Source organism: Ctenopharyngodon idella, chromosome 12 (genome assembly GCF_019924925.1).
Source record: "Ctenopharyngodon idella isolate HZGC_01 chromosome 12, HZGC01, whole genome shotgun sequence".
NCBI classification, from domain to species: domain Eukaryota; kingdom Metazoa; phylum Chordata; class Actinopteri; order Cypriniformes; family Xenocyprididae; genus Ctenopharyngodon; species Ctenopharyngodon idella.
The window spans coordinates 763,663-779,465 of NC_067231.1; the positions used below are offsets into that span (position 1 = coordinate 763,663).

The following is a 15,803-nucleotide window of genomic DNA, read 5'->3' on the forward strand; positions in this document are numbered from 1 at the left end:
ATATTGTTGTTGTCGTTAATAATAATAATAATAATAAAATGACATGTAAATGATAATAATTATTATTATTAATTTCTTGTAGTAATGTATTAAATTATATAATAAAGTAATTATTATTGCTATTATTAATAATATCAGTATTATATTAATGTAACAAATTATTGCAATAATATAATTATTATTATTTTCTTGTAGTAATTTATTAAATTATATTAAAAAAATTATTATTATTATTACTATTAGTAGTAGTAGTAGTAGTAGTATTATTATATCATTTATTAAATTATTGCAATCATTTATCACTATTGTTATTGCTGTTGTTAATAATAAATAATACTAAAATGACATGAAAATCATATAATAATTATATTAATAAATTATATAGTAATAATAATAATTATTAGTAGTAGTAGTATATAATTTAAATTATTGCAAAATTAATTATTATTAATTATTACTTTTTCTCAAATTATTATACTGCTAATATAATTTAATAATTAAATATGAAACAGAAGGACTGTTTTAGGAGTGGATTGTGGTATACTGTACTGTTACTGTACGAAGGTCTTGGTAAAGAACAGCAACAGTTCAGTTCAGTGAGTCGAGTCTCGATGTTCACCAGAGTCTCGACTCCCTGACCGGACTACAACCAAATGACCAAACCACACGGTGTAAAAACTACAACACTAAGACAGTGATAATGCAGCTAGAACATAACAACAACAACAACAACACATGTTAGCATGCTGTATTAATGAGTTAGCAGACTTGTTCCTATTTACCTGGACCCACCAATAGAACAGCATTAACGGCACTATGACTATGAGGAACATAGGGGTGAGGGCAGAGCATACGAGCAGCACATTTACTGTGTACCAGAAAGTGCGCATCCAGATATCAATATTGTCTGGAATGAGAGAGTCTATTGTGTCCACGTCTTTGCTGAAGCGGTTCAAGACCCGCCCTGAGGGTGTGGCCTCGAAAAAGGCCTGCGGGGCCCTCAGGATGGCCTGGAGCATGTGGAGGTGTGTGGCGCGGGCCGCCTTCAGCATGCTGTAAGCCCGGCACAGTAAACAGTTGGCCAGAATCAGCGCACCTGTTGAAGGGGGCAGCAACGACACACACGAGGAAGAGGAGGGTTAGTCGGGTTCGCCCTCGCTCGCGCACAGCACATCTGCTTCACACAGCACAGCACACAGTCTGCTAGGGCTGGGCTTTCACGCTCACTTCACGATTAGATTCACGAGGTTACGATTCAATTTCTGATTCAATTCACAAGATTGCAATTCGATTCACTTCCGATTTCAATTCACAAGCATGTGATTCAATTCGGATTCGCAGGCATGCAATTTTATTCAACTCCGCTTTTGATTCACAAGCTTGAGATTCAATTTAAATCTGATTTTGATTCACAAGCTTGAAATTCAATTCCGATTCACAAGCTTGCAGTACAATTCAATTTTTAATTCCGATTCACAAGCTTGCAATTCGATTCAGTTCCGTTTTCGATTCACAAGTTTGAGATTCAATTTAAATCCGATTTTGATTCACAAGCTTGAAATTAGATTAAATTCAGATTCACTAGCTTGCGATTCGATCCAATTCCCATTTTGATTCCATTCCGATTCACAAGCTTGCGATTCGATTCAGTTCAAATTTCGATTCACAAGCTTGAGATTCAATTCAATTCCGATTTCAATTGACAAGCTTGAGATTCAATTCAATTCCCATTTCAATTCAAAAGCATGTGATTTAATTAAATTCCGCAAAATTTAAAATCACAAGCATGCAATTCAATACAATTCCAATTACGATTTATAAGCTTGCAATTCGATTCACCTCTGATTTCAATTCACAAGAATGCTATTCGATTAATTTCTGATTCACAAGCATGCAATTTTATTCAACTCCGATTTCGATTCACAAGCTTGAGATTCAATTAAAATCCGATTTTGATCCACAAGCTTGAAATTTGATTCCGATTCACTAGCTTGCGATTCGATCCGATTCCCATTTTGATTCACAAGCTTGTGATTTGATTCCATTCTGATTCACAAACTTGCAATTCGATTCAGTTCCGATTTCAATTCACAAGCTTGAGATTCAATTCAATTCCAAATTCAATTCACAAACTTGCAATTCAATTCCCATTTTGATTCACAAGCTTGCGATTCGATTCAATTCAAATATCGGCTCACAAGCTTGAGATTCACTTCAAATCTGAATTTGATTTACAAGCTTGTGATTCAATTCAGATTTCGATTTGTTATCAATTCATTTAGATATATATCAGGTACAGTACATGACAATTTCACTCTATCATTCAACATTCCTTCTGATGTTCATTCATGTTCATTTGCTGCTGTAACTAGTAGTAAAGAGGAAGAGATGATCAGATTCATTTTGAAAGCTGACACTTTGTTTCTTATCAAAATTATCAAAGCACAAAGATTATTGAGCTTATTGAATGGCAGACGCTGATGTTTAATGAAGTTTGTTCACACATCGACTGAAAACAGCAGACTAAAAGATCGCTCCTGGGATTTAAGAATCAGTATCGGTTCATCAAAATGACAATTGATTAAAATCGAGAAATCGATATTTTGAACCCAGCCCTGCAGTCTGCATGTGTGACGACTCTACTACTGGAGAAATACTGAAAGAAATTGGCACTATGGGTGGAAGTCCGTATGCAAACACTCCGCTCACATCTAGAGGAGAAAAACACTCATCTGAAATGCATGAACTGATAGAATTTAAACCATGAATGAAATACAAGTGGCTTTGGATAAAAGCATCTGGTAAAAATAAAAACTGGTTTGTTGTGTCTGTGTTCACCGACATAATGATTTCATTCTCTGCCTGTGTTTAAGTTTCTTAGATATGAACATTGACAAAGCTCCTCAAAAATATCATCACATTTGTAAAAACAAAAAATATACAATTCAGATTTTACATTAAATTTGAGTTCATATTGCAATCTCTGGCTTTTGATTGGAGACTTTGATATATTTTATCTCATTGCTGTTATATTATAATAGTCTCATTTGTGATATTAACTAAGCACTATATATAATAACCAGGTTCTGGTGAAGTCAATAACTCAACTAAAGCACTGCTCTCAACAACAGAGAGCATGTATGCAGCATTAATAACTCGAAATGAGTGGAAGTAAGCTGGCGTGTGGCTGATCATCCTCAGCAGCAGAGGGCGCTGACAGAGCAGGAGGAGAATTGACACACAAACATGAGACTCCCAGAAAGCACAGTCCCTGTGTGCATGTGTGCGTCTGTGTGATGGTTTGTGCTCATGAATGAGTGTGAGTGTAAAAGCACACGGGCAGCAGAAGTCAAAGCGGGAAGTGGGCAGGAGAAACAGGAAGTAACATTCGCACAAGACAAGGCTTCGCTCACACCGCACGAAAATCTGACTCATGCACATACTGCATCTCGTTTATTCATTTACTATTTAATAAATACACTGCAAAAATGATGCTCTTCCTCAGCATTTTTGTCTTGTTTTCCAGTACAAATATCTAGACATTCATAAATCAAGATGCAAAATGACTGAAGATATTAAGTGTTGTTTACTGAAAAATATCTGCCATTGGGGTCAGAAAAATCTTAATCTTAATTTAAAGGGAAAACTAGTTTATTTTTCTGACTCCAATGGCAGCATAAACTTGCTTCATTTTGATACATTTTTGCACAAGCTTGAGATTCAATTCAATTCTGATTTGCAAGCGTGCAATTTTATTCAACTCTGATTTCGATTCACAAGCTTGAAATTCAATTAGATTCCGATTCACTAGCTTGTGATTCAATCCAATTCCCATTTTGATTCACAAGCTTGCGATTTGATTCCATTATGATTCACAAACTTGCAATTCGATTAATTTCTGATTTTAATTCACAGACATGTGATTTGATTCAATTCTGATTCACAAGCATGCAATTTTATTTAACTCAATTTTATTCAATTCACAAGCTTGAAATTCGTTTCGATTCTGATTCACTAGCTTGTGATTTGAGTCCATTCTGAATCACAAACTTGCAGTTTGATTCAGTTCCGATTTCAGTTCACAAGCTTGAGATTCGATTCAATTCCAATTCCGATTCACAAGCTTGTGATTCAATTAGATTCCCATTGTGATTTATAAGCATGCGATTTGATTCCATTTTGATTCACAAACTTACAAGTCAATTCAGTTCGGATTTCAATTCACAGGCATGTGATTTGATTCAATTCTGATTCACAAGCATGCAATTTTATTCAATTCTGATTTCGATTCACAAGCTTGAGATTCAATTAAAATCCGACTTTGATTCACAAGCTTGCAATTTGATTCACTTAAGATTTCGATTCACAAGCATGTGATTCGATTCAATTTGGATTCGCAGGCATGCAATTTTATTCAACTCCGATTTCGATTCACAAGCTTGAGATTCAATTCAAATCCGACTTTGATTCACAAGCTTGAAATTCTTTTTGATTCGATTCTGATTCACTAGATTGCGATTCGATCCAATTCCCATTTTGATTCACAAGCTTGCGATTTGATTCCATTCTGATTCACAAACTTGTGATTCGATTCAGTTCCCATTTCAATTCACACGCATGAATTTTGAATTTGAATTTTTCAAAATGTATAGATAATTTTACAGTAAAACAAGCATATGCATAGATGATCTGCATATGAGCTGTATAAAATAAAACCAAACAAAATAAAATAGAAAAATACACTAGATTAAAATTACACAAGATATTCAACATTTACATATTTTTAAATGTTTTCTGCAAGGATCTTATTAAAACAAGTCCTTAAGACAAAAATAATTAGATTTCCTGTTATTTTAAATATTCAAAAAAATAAATGCATAAAAATAATCAGATTTTCCCGCTAGTCTGAACGAAGCCATATGGACTCATGCAAAAGAGAGGAGAAATCATTGTAGGTTTAGACAGAATCACTCTCTGACGTCTTTGCACAAGCTCAAATACTCCTTGAAAGAAATGAAATGTTAAGGACATCCCGGACTCATCCAGAGCTGCAATAAAAGGGATCAAATACCTGCACAAAGAAGTAAATCAAGGCCAGAGGGCCAATGACCAGCGCGAATATGGGAGTGCTGCAAATGATAACAATCATGGTGGACACAGAGGCAAAGAAGGTGCCCAGGAACATGAGGACTGTGGATGGAAGAACCTCATCGATCACGTAAATGTCCTTGGAGAAACGGTTGATGATCCGGCCTATGGGAGTGGTATCAAAGAAAGACTGGGGCGTGTGAAATTTGTTGTCCAGCAGGGCCTGATGCAGCTTGCGTGAGCCCTGGATTTTCCCCAGAGCCAGAGTAAAGGAGGAAAACATGACCAGGATGCCTGTGTTAGAGAGACCAGAGGAGGGGGACAGCGTCACTACACTACACACTCCTGCAGGGGGCGTCTGAGGGACGGAGCGCTACGAGAGCAGGAGAGCACACTCCTCACAACAAATACACACACCTGCAGCACGGGCCGCTTCACACAAAAACCTGCTGTGCTGTTACTTGTTTTTTTTTAGTGGAAGAGATTCTGAGGAATGTTAATGCTGCTCTTTTCCATATAATGAGAGATCGTACAACCCAATCGTTGGGTTAAAACATCCCAATCGCTGGATTAAAACAGCTCAATCGCTGGGTTAAAACAACCCAAATCGCTGCGTTAAATCAACCCAAATCGCTGGGTTAAAACAACCCATTCGCTGGATTAAAACAACTCAACCGCTGGGTTAAAACAACCCAAATCGCTGCGTTAAATCAACCCAAATCGCTGGGTTAAAACAACCCAATCGCTCTGTTAAATCATCCCAATATTTAGGTTAAAACATCCCAATCCCTGGGTTAAAACATTCCAATCGCTGGGTTAAAACAACCCAAATCGCTGGGTTAAATCAACCTAATCGTTGGGTTAAACATCCCAATCCCTGGGTTAAAACATTCCAATCGCTGGGTTAAATCAACCCAATCGCTGGGCTAAAACAACCCAATCGCTGGGTTAAAACATTCCAATCGCTGGGTTAAAACAACCCAATCGCTGGGTTAAAACATCCCAAGTCGCTGGGTTAAAACAACCCAAATCGCTGGGTTAAATCAACCCAATCATTGGGTTAAAACAGCTCAATCGCTGGGTTAAAACAACTCAATCGCTCTGTTAAATCATCCCAATATTTGGGTTAAAACAACCAAATCACTGGGTTAAAACATCCCATTCGCTGGGTTAAAACAACCCAATCATTGGGTTAAAACATCCCAATCGCTGGGTTAAAACAACTCAATCGCTGGGTTAAAACAACTCAATCGCTGGGTTAAAACAACTCAATCGCTGGGTTAAAACAACTCAATTGCTCTGTTAAATCAACCCAATCGCTGGATTAAATCAACCCAATCGCTGGGTTAAAACAACCCAAATCGCTGGGTTAAAACAACCCAAATCGCTGGGTTAAATCAACCCAATCGTTGGGTTAAAACAGCTCAATCGCTGGGTTAAAACATTCCAATCGCTGGGTTAAAACAACCCATTCGCTGGGTTAAAACAACCCATTCGCTGGGTTAAAACAACCCAATCACTGGGTTAAAACATCCCATTCGCTGGGTTAAAACAACCCAATCATTGGGTTAAAACATCCCAATCCCTGGGTTAAAACATTCCAATTGCTGGGTTAAAAAAAACTCAATCGCTCTGTTAAATCAACCCAATCGTTGGGTTAAAACAACCCAATCGCTCTGTTAAATCATCCCAATATTTGGGTTAAAACAACCCAATCACTGGGTTAAAACATCCCATTCGCTGGGTTAAAACAACTCAATCGCTCTGTTAAATCAACCCAATCGTTGGGTTAAATCAACCCAATCGCTGGATTTGTCCATTTTTAACCCAACTTGGGTTGTTTTTAACCCAGCATTTTGTTTTTTGAGTTTAGAGCTTCGTGAAGTGTCTTTGCGAATAATTTGTTACTAAGCAGTGATTCAGAGCATCGTGATTTCAGTGAACAAGGCTGTTATGTCATGAGTGTTTCGAAGTCTTTCAAAATGTTAGTGGTCTCTGTGAACCCATGAACCAGTGTCTATATATGATTTTTACCTGATCTCAGATCAGTTTTATACATTTGTAGACATTTAATGACACATTTGTATAATAAAGAGCTGTAGTTAAAAGTCTCTTATTGGTCTGATTAACCAAGCTCTACGATTTACTAAAATAACACACATTCTACAGACACTTCATATTTAATAGTATTAGATGATTTGTTAATTGCATTTAGTAGATTACACCTTTAATAAAACATTTGCTATTGGTTTGTAAATGGTGTTTTATGCATGTTTTGACTGAGTTTTCACTGCATTTACACTGTTCTGACCAGCAGGGGTCGCCAGTGTGTTGCAAAGCAATTGGTTCAACTGATTCAAAGTTTAGTTTCTCCTATCACTAGATGGTAGTGATCAGTGCAGTCAAAAATTACATTAGAGATTTTCAGCAATTTCCAAGCTCGACAGACACGGTCACTGCAACTCTCATTAAACAGAAAAGAGTCGGTCTTTATAATCTCTGTTTTATTCCAGTGAAACAGCATATTTGTGTTTGGTGAGTAAACAGCACCGTGTTCATTTTTGTGTGAACCGTCCCTTTACCACTGACGTGAATGAAATGATATGACCAGGTGTTTGTCTGAAGAGTGTCAGTCAGTACTTGAGTTTGTCTTTGGTTAAATAACCCAACATCCACACATCACTGGAGGTGACCATACCTTGTGAAATGCCCAGTGCTGCGTACACCCCCACCCTCATCTCCACCTTCTCACGCGTTCGATTCTGCAGTGCGTCGTTCGTCCATTCGCTCAGCCAGAAGTTGGCTCCGATGGCGGCTGCGCTCTGACAGCCGTACAGGAAGCAGATGAACAGCGACAGAAGAGGCCCGACCGCTTTCATGTACTCCCAATACACCTTTAACTTCACCTGCAGCAGAGAAATACACACACAATGACAAAATGCAGTATATTTACTGTATAAGTGGCCTAGTTTAGGTTACAATACTGTACGGTAGAGGCACTTTCTACAAAACAGGGCTGGAAACTGTAGAAGTCAATCAAAGTTATTGCTTAACATTCAGAATATGTTGAACGTCAAACTAAATACATATATTTATTATTAGCTGTTAGGTCATTTTATTTATTTATGATCCCTATTTATGATTAGTTTAAACGCAGTTCAAAACCCTACTTTCTGTTATTTGGTTATTTTATTGCAAAAAAAAATAGTAAATTTAACAAAATCTGTCAAAATTGTATTATAATTTTTTTAATGTTTATGAAAAAATACTTTATAATATGGGGCTTTTGTTATTTTATAGCAAAAAAGGACATTAACAAAGACAAAATTCATGAAATTAAAAATTAAAATTGAAAAACATCTGTCAAAATAAGTAATATACATTATTGTTTATTTTTTTATTTCAATAAATATTCCATAATATGGAGCTTTGGTTATTTAATAGCAAAATAAATAAATAAATTAAAATAAATTAAAAAAAAAATTTTTTAAATCTGTCAAAATGGGTACTATAATTTTTTTTAAATGTTTTTTTATTTTTTATTTCAATAAACATTCTATAATATGGGGCTTTTGTTATTTAATAGCAAAAAAAGAAAAGAAAAAAAAAAAAGAAAAAATCATGAAATTAATACATTTTTTAAAAATGGGTACTATATTTTTTTTAACGTTTTTTTTTTAATACAAAAATACTTTATAATACGAGGCTTTGGTTATTTAATAGCAAAAAGAGGGAAATTAACAAAGAAAATGAAATTAAAATCAAAATTAAAAAAAGCAAAAAATTCCTAATTTAATTTTTTTAATGTTTAATTTTTTTTCTTACAATAAATACTTCATAATATGGGGTTATTTTATTGCAGAAAAGAGAAATTAACAAAGAAACAAAATCATGAAAATCATGAAATTAAAAATTAAAATCTGTCAGTGTGGGTATTATAATTTTTTTTTAATATTTAATTTTTTTCCTTACAATAACTGTGATAGCAGTGCTGAATGCGAGTCATCTGAAGCATTTAAAGCTAGACACTCTTTCTGCTCTTCAGCTAAAGATGTTAGATGTAATAGTTTATCAGCGATACTGACGTGAGCGCGGCCATCCTCCACACGAGGGCAGTCACGAGTCACTCACCCGTCCCGTCTCAGTCGTTTCAGCCTGGATCAGCTTCTCCACCTTCTGCTCCTTCTTCTCCACCGGCAGCTCTGAGTGTTTCCTCTCGCTGCAGCGCCGGCGACGGGACATCTTCTTGGGGTTCTCCGGGTCATTAGACATGATGCTGATCTGCCTGTGAGGGACAGACGAGAAGAACAGGCTTGACACTGACATCTAAACTAAAAACTTTACTGATATTGATGGAATTATGATCTTCAGATTATTATTTAAACCTCTGAAGATCATGATCTACCTCTTAAAAGTAACAGTCGCTTGTATTAAAATATTTCCATTCAACACTATTTTTTAATCTTAGGTGTGTCTAATTTAGTGAATGAACTTTTATATTACAGTAGTATAACACACATGCTCACTCGTATGATTAAAAGAGGAATAAATACTGCACCCAAATTAAGTTACTGTTTAACCACAATTACTGATATATTCAGCTGGATGTGTTATTAAGCGGAAATGCAACATGCAAACTGAATTGTACGGCATCAGGTCATGGGCAAATAAAAGCAGTGTTTGCCGAGAGCCACATTTGTCATCGAGAGAAGTGCTTGTGAAAGCAGAAGTCACAAAGCCGAAGCAACTGGCGCAGCAAGAGGGCATTAAAAATGCATGTGTACCTCATGAACTGTCTGCGGGCTTCATTAACCACAGGTTCATTATCCACCATATCTGCGTGATTACTGAGAGCATCGTCAGGAAAATCCTCTTCTTCATCAACCAACGACACTGAAAAACCAGCAGGAGTCAAAAATGAATAAATAAACAAATGAATATTCATGTATTATACATACAAATATGTAAAAAAAAAAAAAAAAAAATCAGCATGTAATAAAACAATCGTATTTATGTTTTATAAATAAAAAGATATAATATGTATTTTAGATAGATAGAAAGATATTTTATGTAGTATAAATAAAAATTATAATATGTATTTATTCAGCATACGTTTATATATAGATAGACAGACAGATAGACAGATAGATATTTTTATGAATTTATGAATTATAAATAAAAAATTATAATGTGTATTTATTCTGCATAAATAATTAAAAAATATTTATTTATTATAAATAAAAATTAAAATATGTATTTTTTCAGCATATATATATATAGAGAGAGAGAGAGAGAGAATGTATATTATATATTATATATAACAATATATGTATTTATTCAGCATATAATAAATAAATAGATAAATAAATAAATAATTATGTATGTACATATTATAAATAAAAAAGTATTTTTAGATAGATAGATATTTATGTGTATATTATAAATAAATATATAATAAATAAATGTATATATATGTATGTATGTATTATAAATAAAAAATAGAATGTATTTACTCAGCATATAATAAAAAATAATATATTTATTTATTATAAATAAAAATTAGAATATGTATTTTTCAGCACAAGTTTATATATATATATAGAGAGAGAGAGAGAGAGAGAGAGATATGTATATTATATAACAATATATGTATTTATTCAGCATATAATAAATAAATAAATAGATAAATAAATAAATAAATAATTATGTATGTACATATTATAAACAAAAAAGTATTTTTAGATAGATATTTATATTTGTGTATTATAAATAAAAATATAATAAATAATTATGTATGTATTATATATAAAATTTAGAATGTATTTATGTATTTGTATTTATGTATATGTATTTTTCAGCAATACATAAAGGAATGAATGAATGAATGAATGCATATTTCAGCCTCATTTTTTCTCGACTTATGAATAACTCTCATATTTACAGGTGACTTCATCGTCTTCGATGATATCCTCGAGAGAGTAGTTTCTGAGGAACTCTGCGAAAGCCCCGTTCTGCTTGAGCAGCTCCTGATAGGAGCCCATTTCTGACACCCGACCGTCCACCAGTACCAGGATGTTGTCCACCTGCGGCAGGAAGCTGATGCCGTGGGTCACCAGGATCCGAGTCTGTAAGCAGAGCAGCTCATTGATTTACAGAACAATCGGACTGAGAGCGGACCATATATCAGGGTCAATGTGAGGGGCAACAATTCTAACGAACAAACAGGACATTATTTTCTGTATCACAATAAAGGAAATACTGCGGGTTTCGTTTGTTCCTAACATTGTTTGTCCACACAAATTATATTCAAGGAACAGACTCTAGAGGTCTGAAAATAGTCATGCAAATACTGTACCTTGCCCTTCAGGACTCCTTCAGGACCGATGACTTTATCAAAAATATGCTTAGCAACATGAGCGTCCACCGCAGACAGAGGGTCGTCCAGCAGATACACGTCTGATTCACTGTACAGCGCTCGGGCCAGACTCACTCTCTGCCTCTGACCGCCAGACAGATTAATGCCCTGCACACACACACACACACACACACACACACACGTTGGGTTTTCATGTTTTATGAGGACTTTTTTATACTGTATACATTGCTTGAATTGCTCAAAATGAAAGAATGTGAGAATGTGTCTGTGAAGTTTCAGCTCAAAATCCCCCACAGATCATTTATTATAGCTTGTCAAATTTGCCCCTATTTGGGTGTGAGCAAAAACACGCCGTTTTTGTGTGTGTCCCTTTAAATGCAAATGAGCTGCTGCTCCCGGCCCCCTTTCCAGAAGAGGGCGGAGCTTTAACAGCTCTTCCTCTTCTCTAAAGCAGCACAACATGGCCTCACCCCCTTTGTTGTGTGTTCTCTGGGGCGGGGTTTATGTAAATTTTAGGGTTTGTGATGTCACTAACCCGGGAAGAAGCTTGTTGTAGTCCCTACCAGCCGTTTAAAAAGCGATATCTTAAAAGAAAATATCTCCCTTTGCACTGAACTTTGAGTGTTGTAACTTTGCAGATGTTGTTTAAGCTCAAACAGCAACATTACACACTAACTAAAGTTAAAAAAGTGTAATCATAATCAAGCACCCCTTTAAATGAACATGTTAAACTGACAGCACTGTAGTAAAAACAGGCTGTTCAGAAGTCATGCAAAGCAACTGAAATCCCAGCACCTTCTCCCCGATCTCTGTCTGGTCGCCTCCAGGAAGCACTTCGAGGTCAGGGGTCAGTGCACAGGCCTCCAGCACGCAGCGGTACTTCTGCTCCACGTAGGGTCTGCCAAACAGGATGTTGTCTCTCAAAGTGCAGTTCTGGATCCACGCTTGCTGTGGTACGTAAGCCACAGAGCCCTACCAGACAAGAAGAGCGTCAAACGTAATGTTCTACTGGTGAATCTTTCAGGATAATGAAGAACACACACCCGTATGGAGATCTGGCCCTCCAGCTTCTCCATCTCTCCGAGCAGGGCGGACACAAGTGAGGTCTTCCCACAACCCACGTGACCCACCACCGCCAGCAGCGAGCCCTGCGGCACCATCACATTAATGCTGCACACAGAAGGTCAGTTTATTAGCACACAAACCTTGTGTTTTTGCTGTAAAAATACATTTGATACGCTCACACTTCACTTTACATGTGCATGCATGTATACGTGCAAAAACAAACGCTTTCACATAGAAATATTGATGTGTCAATACAGTAAGATCACACTTTTTTCTAGGGGATCAAATTTAGATCCTACAGAAACATGCATGTTTTGCAGGTTTAATTGCTTTTTATATATATTATTATAAGATACGACATAACTAAGTGACTTTAAAATAAGTCTTATGTATCTCAGAAAGATTCTGCACGAAAATGCAGCCAATCAAATGTAGAAAAAGACCTATATTAAAATCTAGTATACTTCAAATCCATTTATTGATATATCACTTAAGACTTACTGATATAAAATAATAATTAAACTTTATTTGGAGTATTTCTTTATTGCACAATGCACATTTCTTAATATTATGCCTAAAAAGTGTTTTAATATCACTGTTAATAAGGATTGTATGATCTTTGTATAATATCAGATATTTAAAGTGTACCAAAAGTATACTTGTAATAGTTCCACTTTAGCACAATCAAATATATTTCAGTATATCTTTAGTTGCACTATTTCCACACAATTAAAGTTTTAAAATTAGTTGTTCCAATTTAGCAGACTTTAAGCATACCAGTTTAGTATACCAAAAGTACAATTGCAGGGTATTTTTATTAAGTACATAAATATGTAAATGTATTTGTAGTATACTTTTAGTATATTTAATGTATTTGTAGTGCACAAAAGTAGTCTAGGTGTGTTTTGTTTTGAGCACAGTCAGCTTTACTGGATCTTGCCGTGCAAGTTGTGTGCAAAGCCCTTATATGGAGATAATGGGTGTGTGTTATGCTAATTAGCACCTGCTGCTGACACGCCTCCCTTATTTAGAATTAACCCTTTTCACATTTCCAGTTCTATAGTGGTGAACGGAAACTACAACAAATATATTTTTGTGTGAATATTGAGTTCTTACTTGTCAAGAGTGGGTTGGTCTTGTTTGGCCCATGCAAATTTCCCATTTACAACCGTCACGGCATATTCTGAAGAGAGAAAAAGCGGGAGTAAGTTGAAATGCGAGTTCAGTCGTGACTCATTGTGAAGAAAAGGAAACAGAGATTTCATAATGATTCAGCATGAGAAACACAAGAACAGAAACATAAACCTGTTCCCGACACATGAAGCCTGTTTGCTGGTTTTATCATGTCATACACACACACACACACACAAGGCCAGCTTCAGTACCTGAAGCATTGTTTCTTCTGTCCACGTTCTCTGGATCCAGCTCAGGGTGACTCAGGAAATCCTGGATGCGCTTCAGAGACACGCTGGCCTGTGCGACAAGCAGACGAAAGATTACAGACAAAACAGTGTGTCATGAAGTGGGACAGAAGTTATTCTGTGGGAGTACAACACATCAGAAAGATGATCTCATTCCAGGAATATACTTATTTCGCAATTGTTTAAACAATGAAATAATCAGGACTGAACATGCATGAACATAAACTTTCTAAAACTAGGTCAGTTCTGAGTATATATATACTGAATGTATATATATATATATATATATATGTATATATATATATATATATATATATATATATACACACAGTACTGTGCAAAAGTCTTAGGCCACCATTAGATGTTGTTTTAGCAATGATATAATGACCATATATAATTATTGCTTAGTCTCTTTATTAGAATATAACCAGAAAATATTGTAAATTTGTATGTGGCAAGTATTTATTGACCTCCCCTTACACTCGAGCAATAGCAGGATCCGGCTCTCTTAAACATAAATGGAAAGGAAAAGCACTGGAAGGCCAAGAAAGCTTTCAAAAGCTTTCAAAAGTTTCTCAGAGTTTCATTTTTGAGAAAATGGAAAAAGTCCAGGAGGTCACACTAAATACTGATTTTTGCTTAAAGAAACAATTTTGTTCAGAATTGTTTTTATATTTTGTGTACATATTTCCTGTATTGTCTGTTTGCATCGTAATAAAGAAACTGAAAAATAAATATGGTAATTAAAACATTGCTAAAACAACACAGCTGGTGGTGGCCTAAGACTTTTGCACAGTACTGTAAACACACACACACACACACACATATATAAATATATAAACAAAAACTTCATGCATTTTCAAAGTGAGGCAAAATAATTGTCTGCCATCATCTGTCATCTGTGAAATAAAGCTGTCGAAAATATAAAAACAAGATAAATACATATATACACAAACACATACATGCATATATCTTTTAATTTAAAAGAAAAAGTTTTAAGAAAAAGTTTGGGGTCATTTTTGGGGTCAAATTAATACTTTTATTCAACAAGGATGCATTAAATTGATCAAAAGTGACATTAAAGACATTTATAATGTTACAAAATATTCTATTTCAAATAAATGTTCTTTTGAACTTTCTATTCATTAAAGAATCCTGAAATATAAAATGTATCAGTTTCCACAAAAATCTGAAGCTGTTTTCAACATTGATAATAATCATAAATGTTTCTTGAACAGCAAATCAGCATATCAGAATGATTTCTGAAGGATCATGTGACACTGAAGATTGGAGTAATGATGCTGAAAATTCAGCTTTGATCACAGGAATAAATTACACTTTACTATATATTCACATAGAAAACAGCTGATTTTAAAAATATTTCAAAATTTTACTGTATTTTTGATGAATTAAATGCAGCCTTGGTGAGCAGAAGAGACTCCTTTTAAAAATATTAAAAATCTTACCGATCTAAAACATTTGAACATTAGTGTAATTTTTCTGTGGTAATAGACAGCATCTGTGACACAGCTCTGAAATTGGATTTAACCAGAATATCTGTGGTTTAAAGAAGCGTGATGAAGTGAAAGCTCACTTGTACGATGCTGCTGATGACTTGTGGGAGCATGTTGAGTGGGAATCTCAGGATGTTGAACAGAGACAAGGACACAAAGGCCCTCTCTGCATCCAAGATATTTTTTTTATCCACAGTCACATATACAGCAAACGTCGTCAAGGCCACCTGAAGCACATCATGAGGACAAACACTTACTTATTAGCTTTACAAATTTCTACTATGGTCATTTAGGAGCCAACTGTGATCACAGCTAACAAAAACATGCTCTAAGAGTGTT

General features: G+C 35.2%; 1 protein-coding gene across 6 annotated transcripts in view; it reads right to left on the reverse strand.

Moving 5' to 3' along the window:
* abcc3 (ATP-binding cassette, sub-family C (CFTR/MRP), member 3) overlaps positions 1–15,803 on the reverse strand; it is a 67,683-nt gene that overhangs the window by 11,373 nt on the left and 40,507 nt on the right. For 2 of the 6 annotated variants that reach the window (XM_051914167.1, XM_051914169.1), the window contains 11 exons: positions 15,545–15,691; positions 13,915–14,002; positions 13,646–13,712; positions 12,508–12,634; positions 12,260–12,436; positions 11,444–11,611; positions 11,030–11,213; positions 9,873–9,981; positions 9,220–9,373; positions 7,787–7,994; positions 783–1,096 (listed from right to left, as the gene is read on the reverse strand). In XM_051914167.1, the coding sequence (XP_051770127.1) occupies positions 783–1,096; positions 7,787–7,994; positions 9,220–9,373; positions 9,873–9,981; positions 11,030–11,213; positions 11,444–11,611; positions 12,260–12,436; positions 12,508–12,634; positions 13,646–13,712; positions 13,915–14,002; positions 15,545–15,691 (1,743 nt within the window). Of the gene's footprint in view, positions 1–782; positions 1,097–5,071; positions 5,383–7,786; positions 7,995–9,219; positions 9,374–9,872; positions 9,982–11,029; positions 11,214–11,443; positions 11,612–12,259; positions 12,437–12,507; positions 12,635–13,645; positions 13,713–13,914; positions 14,003–15,544; positions 15,692–15,803 lie in introns of those variants that run through there. The other 4 variants (XM_051914170.1, XM_051914168.1, XM_051914171.1 and 1 more) reach the window with 4 other exon arrangements.